Below are 13285 nucleotides of genomic sequence, written 5' to 3'. Positions count from 1 at the left end.
GACCTGTAGAAATGTGTATTTCTTTGCACTGTTGTCACTAGGCTTGTGAAATGTTTTTGATTCTGATCATGAAAAAGGGAATATGCCTTATTTTCACCTTGTAGCTGTAGATAGGCTATATTGACTATACAAACCAAACTCCGTTCTTGTTTGCTATTGCAATTGTACATCCGTATCCAAATAATCCACTTAGGACCATCGGCGGTTCCACCAATATTTAGTTTGTCTATTGTTAATGACGTGCTCAGTTCAGTGTTATAGGCGCAACAACTTCTATTGGGAGTAGAACGATATTACCTGCATGTAAGTGCATGGTTTGGTGGCCAAAAGAGGCAGATGTTGAAAGAGATGGTGCACGTCCATATATCACCGATAGGGGGTGTCCGTGTCATTTGGAATAGACAAAGTAAGAAGTGCTGGTGCCTGGGGGCACTCAATGGATGACTATCTCAATGTTTTGACACGGATATTTTCATTATTGAATAACGATATCAGTTGACACGCGATCAGTAAAAACTGCCAAGTGTCAACCTGTGGTCGAAGATCAACTCCATGTTTAAAGCTGTCAACATGAACTCAGTGCCCTTGGACATGATTCCCTCGTTCGTTTTGGTTTAAATTGTAAATCATTTGCACCACCAATGCTTACGTTGATATACTAATCGTCGTTCGAACAGAATCGTTGATAAGATCTCAGAAATCATAGATGGGGATTGTGTGGCGAGGACTTTTTGTTGGCGGAGCTGTCCGTGGTGCTGAAATTACAGTCTTCTGTTGATCGCGCGCCCCCTCACCATGATGTGTGGTGTGGCACAAGTTATCGACACCCGCAGTGACCTGTAATGGTAGTTGTTGGTTGTTTGCCTTGTTTGTTGTCAACTTTTTCATAAAGCCTATACCCCTCGAGCCTTAGTTCATTCTACCTCTGCTGAGTGCAGCTGAACCCATTTGACAAATGATTCGATCATCCGACCAATCCGCTCTGTCAGTGTCACGACTCGAGCATTTGATGCATGGCCTCTTGCGCCAGATGGTTTGGTCGAAAACCCCATTCCCTTAATCATATAATCTACATAACAGCATTAACATGTCATCATTTCAATAGTGTAATTATAATTGTATTTTTAATCCTACTCCATATCCAAAACGGTCTATTGTGGTCAACGTTGGCTGACCACTAATGAAAACTAATATGTTTGTATAAAATGATGAATGACAAATTTCGTAGACTGATATGAAATGAAAATTGTCAGTCAAATCACCTAATGGCCTTTGGAATATGCTAGTCAAATATGTGTAGGTGTGATATGCCTAAGGTTCTTACTTTTTTGTGGGTGCATGTGCGTTTATGGGTATCTTGTCTTTTGTGTGCCTGAAGTTAACGCGTGTGTGTGTGTGTGCGTGCGAGCTTGCGTGCGTGAGTCACGGTGCGCGCGCGCGCGTGCGTGTGTGTGTGTGTGTGTGTGTGTGTGTGTGTGTGTGTGTGTGTGTGTGTGTGTGTGTGTGTGTGTGTGTGTGTGTGTGTGTGTGTGTGTGTGTGTGTAGATAATCGAGTTCATTCTCCTGTACACTTGAATTGAGCCTATTGTTATGGTTACAGACGGGTTGTGGTTTTATATTCTCCTGTACCCTGGAATTGAACCTATTGACCTATTGTCATGGTTACAGATGGGTTGTGGTTATTCAAGCAGGGTGCTTGCATCTTATGGAGACATCCTGTCACTTTCTGCACACAGAACAATCTTTGTATAGTCTTAATGTTATGAAGATACAATATAAGTTCATACACACTATAATAAATGTCTATGAATTATGTTGCATCAGTACATATAAACTGATGATTAATTTCCCACACTATCAGTGTGTAAAGTATAGCTTCAGGCAAAGCTGTCATTGTTGAATGTGTTGCCCCTGAGAGCGACTGTGCAGCAGGCTTCCATAGCTAGAGGAAGCTTGTTGTGGGAGGCCTGTGTCAGTGTGTATGGATTAGCTATTGATCAGGCTTATTGATTGATGTCCCTCAGGAGGAGAGGTGGAAGGTGAGCTGACAGCTTCCCTGGTGGGGCCACTGCTTATACCCCCCCTTCAGCCCTGCAATGACCCAAACACTTAGTTCTAAGGTGTGCTTTCAAGTGTTTTTCACTCACACACGCACACAAGTGCATGCACGCACACACACACACACACACACACACACACACACACACACACACACACACACACACACACACACACACACACACACACACACACACACACACACACACACACACACACACACACACACACACACATATGGCACTTCTTTTATAATTCATCTCTAGAACAGGCCGCTTATCTACTACAAGAGGACTTACTTTGTCATGTAGAAATCAAACAGATGCTCCACTCTCCATCTCATTCAACCTCAGTGTAGTAAGACCCACATCCTTTCAATCAACATGACATAACTTCCTGTGCGTGTGTGGGGGGGGGGGGGGTCGCTGAGTGAGCACGTGCCGAGGTATTGTTCCCCAGGTCCTCTTGGGTGACACTGGGTCACCTTAAGGGCTGCTTGTTTTGTTGGGTGACAGGCAGAGGGGCCCTCCATTGCCATGGTAACCCCACGGAGGCCTGCTGCAGGGTGCTCTGAACGAGCTGTTAGAGAGGCGCATGAATGGAAGCGGTCATTTGATCGTAATTAGGTAACACCTCTCTCTCTCTCTCTCTCTCTCTCTCTCTATCTCACCATCAGTCTCTCTCTCCCTCTCTCGCTCTCTCTCTCTCTATCTCTTTCTTTTCTCTGTCTCTATATCTCTGTGTATTTCTCTCTCTCTCTCTTTCTCTCTCTCTCTCTCTCTCTCTCTCTCTCTCTCTCTCGCTCCCATCTGACTCTGTGTGCTTCTCTTTGGTTCAAATTCAAATTCAAAAAGGCTTTATTGACAGGAAACACACTTAGGCTATATTGCCAAGGCAAGGAAAATAAAATTGAAATACATTTGCATCCATTTGGAAACTTTGAAGAAACAAACAACTAGTGATTTACTATAAATAATGAATTTGATACATTAAATCAAAATGATGGTTTCTCCATTATCTTTCGCTCTGCCCTTCTCTCTGTCCTTTCAGTTCAATCTGAATTAAAATGATTGGCATGAATGGAAGAAGACCAACATTACCAGAGGTGGCCCACATCACACTGTAATAAGTAGTATGTTGACTTTAGAAACAACTTATGATGTAATAAGAAAATAATTGTAGCGCAATAACTCAAACTAAGCTACATAACTGAGTGAATGGACATTAAAGGTGCACTCTGCCTTTTTTGGGGGGGGACTACCTTAGGATATTTTCACTTCTCTGCCCTCCCAAAACGATGTAGTGCGTCAACATAATTGGCTGCTGTGTATATAGAAATGCAGAATTTTACTGTAAATGTGTTTTAATTACACAAAATGACACTGCTAACCAAGTGCTACTAGTCGTTTAAAGGCGTATTTCACTTTACATTTACATTTACATTTAGTCAACCTGTTAAGCCTGTAGGTCCCCCAAATGGGGGACCCTGCTTTTCTTTATCATATATCGATCAATAGAGACCGTATTAGATCTCCAATTATCATATTATGGGGTATCATTGGAAAGCCACACTCATTGGCTACAATCCTGTCCAAGAATGTTCGAGATCGCCAAATGATTGACGGAGCAAGAGCCCCGGGAGTTGGGGGTGGTAATGTGTACTTTGGCGCACGCCTCACATATTGGCATGTAACTCGAGAACCGCTGAACGGATTTTGTCACCTGAAAGGCAGGGGTGCAGTGCTGGGCATACGCGGTCAAACGACGTTTGGGCTTCGTCACTGAGGCAGAAGTACGCGCATCCTATTATTATGCAAAGTCTAGGTGATAAGTGCCGGCCGGCCACACAAAAATGACTCGTTGCGCCGTATACCCCGGCCGCCGGCACTTATCACCTAGACTTTGCATAATAATAGGATACCGACAACCAAATACAAGCCCTGTAGGTGGGGGGTTGCTTGATCTCCCGACTGGAAGGATGAGACAAGTTGTATCATCTGTTCTGTGCGCAACCGAGGGAACATGAGCAGCGCATGAGCGCGCATGAGCAGCTCGTGCACAAGGTGCACAGACATGAACAGAAGAATGCCGCACAGAGGTACCGCCCCAGAACAGAGTGGACAGAGAGAGCGAACAGAGCGAGCGACACAGACACACGAAGGAACTGTGGATACTGTGGGAGCAGAGCACACAAGGAAGGAGATAACTGTGCAGCTAGAGGGAAACAATGCACGAAATGCGGAAAATGGAACCACTTTGCTAAAGTTTGCAGGGCCGGTAGTTTCCAGAAAAAGTCAGTACACGAGATTAGCATGCGCTCTGAGTCAGGCGAAGAGTCAGACGAACTGTATGTAGACACCGTGACAGACAGACGGTTTGATGAGACAGAACAAGCTTTCGCAGACATACAAATAGGAAAACAGGGCACAGAGCTTAAATTTAAGCTAGACACAGGTGCACAAGTAAATGTAATTCCTTTGAGAGAGTATCACAGTTTGCAAGATAAACGCAAAATACAGCCTACTTCACGCAGACTGACAGGATATGGTGGAGAGAAACTAGTAGTAAAGGGCACATGCACGTTAAAGTGTAAATACAAAGAGCGTGACATGCTGTTAGACTTTTACATAGTAGACCCAGACGCCACGCCAGTAGTCTGCCCACTGAGAAGGACACCGATCGCCCTGCGTAGCCGACTGAAAAAGGAGCTACAGAATATGGAAGACACACAGATCATCGCTAAAGTCATTGAACCAACGGAGTGGGTCAGTGCACTGGTCATTGTTGAGAAACCACGCACAGGCAAGCTCAGAGTATGTTTGGACCCTAAGGAGCTAAACAAGGCTATCAAGCGCCCGCACTACCCTCTGCCGACACTGGAGGACATCACACCCAGACTAACAGGCGCACGCTATTTCAGCGTACTGGATGCAAGGTTGGGATACTGGTCCATCAAGCTCTCTACAGAATCATCGAAGCTGACGACGTTCAACACACCGTTTGGACGATACAGATTCCTACGATTACCGTTTGGACTCGCCTCTGCTCAGGACGAATTCCAACGGAAAATCGACGAGACATACGAGGGACTGAACGGAGTAGCAGCTATAATAGACGACATCCTTGTCTATGGCGCGACCAGAGAGGAGCACGACAAGAATCTACATGCAATGTTAGAGAGATCACGGGAGAGAGGCGTTCGGCTCAACGCAGACAAGTGCACCATCGGAGCCACCGAAGTGAGCTACTTCGGGCACGTCCTTTCAGCTGACGGCATGAAGCCTGACCCAGGCAAGATAGCTGCCATCAAGGAGATGGAGGCGCCAAAGAGCCGTGCAGAACTGGAGACCGTGCTAGGTATGGTCAACTACCTGGCAAAATTCGCCCCAAGCCTCTCCGAGATCAACGCACCCATGAGACAGTTACTAAAGCAATCGAATGAGTTCCTGTGGGACGGGCAGCACGATGCTGCATTCCAGAAGATGAAAGACATACTCACCAGTGAACTGGGGCCAGTCCTCATTTACTTTGACCCGGAAAAGGAGCTCAGCTTGCAAGTGGACGCATCAAAGTATGGTCTGGGTGCTGTGCTGATGCAGGAAGGAAGGCCCATTTGCTACGCATCCAGATCACTCACAGACAGCAAGGTCAACTACGCACAAATCGAAAAGGAGATGTACGCAGTCCTTTATGGATTCAAACGCTTCCACCAATATGCCTACGGTCGCCATGTTGTGGTGCAATCTGACCATAAGCCCCTGGAGTCGATCATGAAGAAGCCGATCGCCGCAGCTCCACCGAGGTTACAGAGGATGATACTACAACTACACAAGTACAACTTCATGATCGTGCACCGCCCTGGGAAAGACATCCCAGTTGCTGACACGCTGTCCAGGAAATCACTCACCTCTCACAACGACGGACTCAGTGAAGGGATGGACCTTCAGGTACACATGGTGTACAACAGCCTACCTGTACACGACGACAGGCTACAGGAGATCAGAGAAACAACAGACAATGACAAACAGCTCAAGCTGCTTAGCCGGGCTATCATGGAGGGATGGCCTGAGGAAAGAAAACAATGCCCCCAGAACATCACTGAATACTGGAACCACCGAGATGAACTATCCAAAACGAATGGAATCATTTTCAAAGGGGAGAAAATAGTCATCCCTACCAGACTCAGAGGAGAGATGCTGATCAAGATCCATGCAGGCCACATGGGCATGGAAAAATGCAAACTGAGAGCACGAGACATCATGTTCTGGCCTGGAATGGGTAAACATATAGAGCAAGTCGTGGAAAAGTGCTCAATATGTCAAGTGCGCCGCCCATCAAACACCAAGAAGCCCATGATGCCTCATCGTATCCCAGACCGTCCCTGGCAGGTGGTAGGGACAGATCTCTTCAACTGGAACAACCAGGACTACGTTGTGACCGTCGACTATTACAGCAGGTTCTTCGAACTAGACAGACTTCACAGCACCACATCGGCAGCTGTAGTCCACAAGCTAAAGGCAGCCTGTGCCAGGCATGGCGTCCCAGAGACTATTGTCTCAGACAATGGACCACAATACAAGTCTAAAGAGTTCAAGGCATTCGCCAAGTCGTGGGAGTTTACACACGTCACGTCGAGCCCACATTATCCGCAGAGCAACGGACTAGCGGAGAGAACCGTAAATACAGCAAAATCACTCATGGACAAGGCTAAAGCAGACGGAAGAGACCCTTACCTAAGCCTCCTTGAGTATCGTAACACCCCAGTCGACAACTTCAAATCGCCGGCAGAGCTGTTGATGAGCCGCAGGCTGCGCTCAACCCTCCCGAGCACCAACCAACAGCTGCGGCCAGGGGTAGTCAGCCCCAAAGATGGACATGACAAGCGAGTGCAGAGACAACAGCACCAGAAGAAATACTATGACAGGTCAGCTAGACCACTGCCCCCACTACACTGTGGTGAATCTGTCAGGCTCCAAGAGTATGGACGCTGGAGGCCAGCAGTAGTCATACAACCAGCCGACACTGCGCGGTCATACCACGTTCGCACCCAAGATGGACGCGAATACCGCCGCAACCGCAGGCACCTGAGGGACACAAAAGAGGAACACTTCCAGGACAGCGACGGTCTGCCAGGTCCAGAAAGCGTCGATCAACCACCGGACACCAACGCCCCTGAACTGTCAGAGGACTCAGAAGCGAACTCAGCTTCATACTACACCAGGTCCGGCCAAGCAGTGAAGCCTCGGGACGTACTAGACCTGTGAATGTACAGGGTGTAGGCGGATCGCTGCCCTATTATAACATAACGTTATACCCCATTGAAAAAGAAAAAAAAGGGGTGGTGAAATGTAACTTATATTAATGTATACTGAAATGGATGACTTACTATGTGTGCTGAAATTTATGACTTACTTACCTGTTTACTTGTCAGTATGCTCCCATTTTGTTAGCAGGTTACTTCTATGAATAAGAGCTACATATGGTAAGAGTTGTGAGACACACGATAATATAAGCTTTGAATACATACCTTATTCACAGCTGAAGTGTTCAAATATTCAAGCAGACTTTCCAGAATAAGAGTGCACACAATACGAACTGTAATGCCTTTGATACAAGAATCTATATTTTTATGTTTAACATATTAATGCTTACCTGTTTACATTGCCTGGTCCTGACACAGTGTAACGCACATGGTTAATGTTTACAAAGAAATTCTTACAGAGTATTGCACATTTTTCTTTATTTCAATCTATGTTCATAGCTTATAAAGCTTTCTTTAAAAGAAGGAGGATGTAATATTCATGCCTTGAATATGTCATTTACGACAGGCGCGCCAGGCGCACCTTCCTGTTATGTATACCTGCACAAGGGGTCCTGACAGTCAGTTGGCTGCTAGCCGTGGATGGAGTCACACTCATGCTTAATGTTGCAATAAACAACTTAACGTAATTTCCTCGTCCTGAATGATTATTCTCTTTAAATCGAATACGACAATGTTCACCTTCTTTGCAGGCCTATAACTTTTTAAATTGTATTGCTAAATTGACATTACTATGGCCCATTCAACATCAATTATCTATCGTTCAGGATGTAGGAACGTTTTACTTTTTCATTCATACAATAATACGGTCTAGAATATAAATATGTTTTTATCGTTTTCTGCAGTATTTCATAGAACGTGAGATATAGCCATAAATACATATATTAGATCATCAAATGCAGTTTCAAATTTCAACTGTACATGGTCCTAGACGTGTTGACTGATCATCTGCGGTTGACGGGAGGGGGGGGGGGGTCGCTTATAATTCCGTGGCCGACGTTAAATCATTTATGTAGTATCGGTGATATATAGATCAGAGCAGTTTGTATCAAAAATGGTAAAGAAAAACGCTGAAACTCACCCCAGTCTCCTCTTACCGTTGGGTGATGAGAGTGGAGCAAAAAGATTGCTATTATGGGATGTTGATCGATGCGATCCATTTCCGGGTTGTATAATACTAATATACGTCCAAATCATGTTGTTTATTGAGTTATGGCAACAAATCGATATCCACGGTGTCTGGATGGAGTCCCGGGAGCGATAACGAGTGGCCGGACGGAATAGGGGACGGACCAAGCACTTCCGGCCACTTCCGGTTTTGGCAACTCGCCGATCGGCCACCAGGTGGCGGTATTGAAGCGTTGCAGAGTTGAGCGGAGTTCTACAGCACCAGCCAAGACTCTGTGGGTGAAATGTGACTACCATGACGAAAATATGAAATATTGATGTCAAAGACGCCGTAAGCCGTCATTGGCAGATAACGCATGGCGGAGAATGACGTGTTCACACGTCATCAGCGGAGAATGGGTTAAGAGTTAATGTTTTTTTTATTTATTTATTTTAGCCAAGAGTAAAGACCATAACCATATCAAAACAGCAGTCAAAGTGTATATTTTCATTTTTATCAAAGTTTTATACGATTTACCGAAAATAAGAATTTATTTATTATTTATTTATCGTAAAACCGAAAGGAAATGACTAAATCCAGATTTAACCCTGCCATTCGAAAGAGGAATCTACCTGTAGTTAACACTGAGCTTTATTTAGGAATCTATAGTTCTGTATCGTATCGCTCTCGCTCGGCATCGCTCTCTGCACTATCTCGCATATGTGCACGGTGCACGCGCACTGAATAAAGACCACAATGTCCTGTGCGTTGAGTTGCTTGAGTGCCTCTTCGCACGGTCGGGTCCGTCGCCCTCCCGTGAAGCCCCTAATAGGGGGGATGCCCTCCATTAGGGGGGGTCGGGGGGGCTCGGCCCTCCCTGTTCTGATGGTTTGTGGGGGGCTGTCAGCGGGGTGTATTTGTCGGCCGTTGGCTCTCGCTCGGCCTCCCTTGTGCAGAGAGCGATGCCGAGCGAGACCGATACGATACAGAACGTTAGGTTATGACTATAACCAAGTTCTGTTAGTATAGCGACGCTCGGCATCCGACGCCGCTGCAGCCTTTGACCTCGCCTTGTGGCGAAAGCTTGGGAAGGAGGCGAGTGGGTGGCCCCACCCCTGCTTATATGGGTAAGCTGATAGGGGTGTGGTCAGACGAATATTGGGATTAAAGGTACATTGTGGTCTTTATTCAGTGCGCGTGCACATATGCGAGATAGTGCAGAGAGCGATGCCGAGCGTCGCTATACTAACAGAACTTGGTTATAGTCATAACCTAACGTTAACACTGAGCTTTATTTAGGAATCTACCAGTAGTTAACACTGAGCTTTATTTAGGAATCTACCAGTAGTTATATACTCGTACTGGCATCGCGTCCCGCTCTTACGCCATACCGAGATATACCTCATCTCATGTACCTAGTGTACTCCATCAACGAATAAAAACAAATACACCCAGCACCTGCCAGGCCCCGCCCTAGTGATGTACTATATAGTACTAGGCGTGGTCACCACTCGCTCTTCCTCTATTTTCGTTTCCATCATAGCGGATGCGTGCACCCTATGCAAATAGTTGTCATGAAAAGTTTCAAGAAATTGCGTAATATTGAGTGCTTACCGGAGATTTGCTTACCCCTGGAATCTTCGCGGCATGTTCTAACGACACGTCGGGTCTATTCTGATGTTTCCTCGTCTTGTGGCAGCAGATCGAGGGACAGCGTGCGAGGTTTGGCTATCGAGGTGGCTCGTACACAGGTAGGCCCTGTGTCATCAGGCATTGATGCTAGTGTTAGTAATGCTGGTTGTTTTGTTACACAACCGAGTTGTGTGTCGGCGCCAGGGGCGGGATGTTTTGGTGAACGTTCTCCTAAAGTGGACGATTTCCAAGCGATCCTGGAGCGCGCTGCTAACACTAATGCTAATGCTAATGCTACAATGCTGGGTCACTGTTCTAATGTTCCCCGCCGTGGGATGTTGCCGCTTTTCCCTCCTCTTAACCGGTTCATTGATGAAGGTCAGTCGGTAGCTAATGTGGGGGGTTTTGCTGAGTCCTATTTACCCTTTTTACGGGTGACTAAGTAGCCAGGTAGCATCGATCCTGTGCCCCGGCGGGGTTGAACGGTGTCCCACCCGGCCGACGCTTGAGAGCGAGTCGGCCCGGAAGGTGGCAGTATGGACTGATGAGAGCTATACTGCTGCAGGATGGAATTTAGCGGCGGCCAGTGTTGTGGCTCAGCTGACGGTTTTTCTGTCCACATTAGCGTCGGGTAGTGGGGCTACAGGACCAGCCGACGCTGAAATTGTTTTGCATGTTTTTGGTGTTATAAAGATCTTGACTCAGTCGCAAGCTATAACTGTGGGGAGGATTAGGATGCTATCAACGCTTGTTAATAGGCATTTCTGGTTGGAGCAATCTCCTCTTGGGGAAGAAGAAAGGAGACGCAGGCGGTTGTTGATCTAGGTCCCACACCGCCTCACGCTATGCAGCCAGAGGTTGGAGCACGGCCTCGTCAGCGACTGTGGCGAGGCCCTCGACAGGCGGCCATGTTTCCCCCGCCAGTGGTACCCTGGGCGGAGAGTCAACAGGGGTCCACAAGGCCGACAGCCTTGGCGGCCGAGGGATCGGCCATGTTGGATGTACTCGGCTTTGGAAGATACAAGCCGTCGTCATTCTGCCGCGAACAGCTCGCGATCACTCCTCTCCCCGTCACCAACGGAAGAGGGGCTCTGATCGTTTTCCTTTGGCTGCGGGCCGCGAACCTTCTTTGAAGCGCCCGTCACGGGGAAACAGTGGCAAAAATTGCCTAAAGGCCAACAATATGTATATATGGTAATCCCTTAACAGAGAAGAATAGTGTTAACAGAATTCGGCTATAGGGCGACAATAATGTGGTCAAGAGGCATGGTTTCTATCTTGAGCCTTAACTGGCATGGTTTATTATTCACATGGCAGAGCACTACAGGTCTTCTCTCACTGAGAGACTGGGGGAAAGAGAAAGAAGTGGGAGGAGACACCTCTATTTATACTCGCCACCTGGTGGTGTTCCTGAGTGTCTCCGCCTAGAGCGCCCTCTAGTGGAAACAGTTATATATGCAGTTAGACAGTTACTAGTGTAAAAGACAGTTACTAACAATCCTACACAGAACCTCTGCCTTCAACACTCCCACTTAGGGTTTAGCATACTGGATAACTTCTTGGAAAAACATTCTACAAAGGAGATAATATAATCCAAAAACATCAACAGGGTATGACAGTCAATACTTTCACATTAAACATGACCCTTGCAAATCCCTTCAATTTTAATTTGGAACAGGTTTCCTCATAGTGTCTGCTACTCTGTCGTCCGTTGGACAGTAAACCGGTGTCATTCTTTCTTCTCTGATGACAGATCTGATGAGATTATATTTTCTATATTGGCGTGTTTACATCTATGTTGACCAGGGCCGCCTCAGGGGGTGTGCGAGTCGCACAGGGCCTCGCGGGAAGGCGGGCCTCGCACAAAAATAAATAAAAATAAAAATAATTTTTTTTTCTTTTTTTTGCGAGGCCCCCCTTCCCGCGAGGCCCTTTTTCATCACAGACCTAAAATCTAGTTTTGCTTATATGCTTATATATTTCACATTAGACACGTTTGTAGAATGTGTCTGACTTGTTCCTGCCTCTGCGGCTCTGCAGACTGCAGTGTTCCGGTTTCTGCGGCTCTGCTGCTCTACAGATTTTAGAATAGTGTTTCCGGGCTCTTCCCGGACCCACGAGGTACAGGATCTATTCAGCACTATTCAGAGGAGCGAGTGGATGTCTTTTCAAAAGCAGCATGGAGCAGAAGAAATTACATTGTGTGCCATAAACTTGTTATCAATACCAAGTATGATGGTTATGCCAACTTTGCCAAGACGAAGAGGATGTTCGGCAGATGGACTGAAGATGAAAGTTGTTGCATGTTAGAAGAACCTTCAGTCAGGCTATAGCTATGTCGGCTAGTACTAGTAGCAATTTGCTAAAGGCAGGGATGCGTAACTAGCGTTAGCTAACGCTAGTTAGCTAGCGTTAGCTAGCTAGCGTAACGCTAGTTCGCTAGCTATTGTTAGCTAACGCTAGCTAGCTAGCATTAGCTAACGCTAGTTACGCGTCCCTGCCTTTAGTTAATTGCTAAGTTATCGAGTGCTAACGTGTGGCAGATAAACTAGGACTCCCAAGGGACTGGTACTTTTCATCTCCACGGAAAGGCTCCTTCCAACTTTGCCATTGATACTGCGTTATGGTGAGTTCATGCAACCTATTCTATTCCCGCCGTTGAGCTCTCTCTCTCTCTCTCTCTCTCTCTCTCTCTCTCTCTCTCTCTCTCTCTCTCTCTCTCTCTTTCTCTCTCTCTCTCTCTAAAACTGTCTAACACACACACATACATGCTCTCTCTCTAAAGGCGCTCCCATAGTCGAGCAGACTGTACACAGAGCAGACTCCGCGGATGTCCGCGCGTCAGAAAATAGTAGCTTCGCACCTGTGGGTCTGCTGTCCGCACACACACACAAACAGACATGCTCTCTCTCTATCTCTCTCTTTCTAACACACACACAGACATGCTCTCTCTATCTCTCACTCTTCAATTCAAATGGGCTTTATTTCACATTCTTGTATTTCTCCCAGTAGGTATGGGAGTTTTGAGTTATTGTCCATGTTTTCAAAGTCTCTTTGGGTGTTTGCAATTTGTGGGAAGTATATGTCTCTGATGTCTTGGTATAGTGGGCAGGTTGTTAAGAAGTGGAGCTCGGTTTCCACCTCATCTTGTGTGCAGTGGGTGCATA

At 46.5% G+C, this 13285-nt stretch overlaps 1 protein-coding gene across 1 annotated transcript in view; it reads left to right on the top strand.

Annotated features, from left to right (window-relative positions):
- Nucleotides 1-5417: 5417 nt before the first annotated feature.
- LOC311226537 (protein lin-28 homolog A-like) overlaps nt 5418-13285 on the top strand; it is a gene marked incomplete at both ends in the record, with an annotated part of 118332 nt that continues 110464 nt past the window's right edge. Inside the window, one exon of the mRNA XM_084311957.1 lies at nt 5418-5634. Coding sequence (XP_084168083.1) covers nt 5418-5634 — 217 coding nt within the window. The remainder of the gene's footprint in view (nt 5635-13285) is intronic.

Source organism: Notolepis coatsorum, assembly GCF_963971535.1.
Source record: "Notolepis coatsorum genome assembly, chromosome: 4".
Lineage (NCBI taxonomy): Eukaryota > Metazoa > Chordata > Actinopteri > Aulopiformes > Paralepididae > Notolepis > Notolepis coatsorum.
This window is presented reverse-complemented; position numbering and strand designations above follow the sequence as displayed.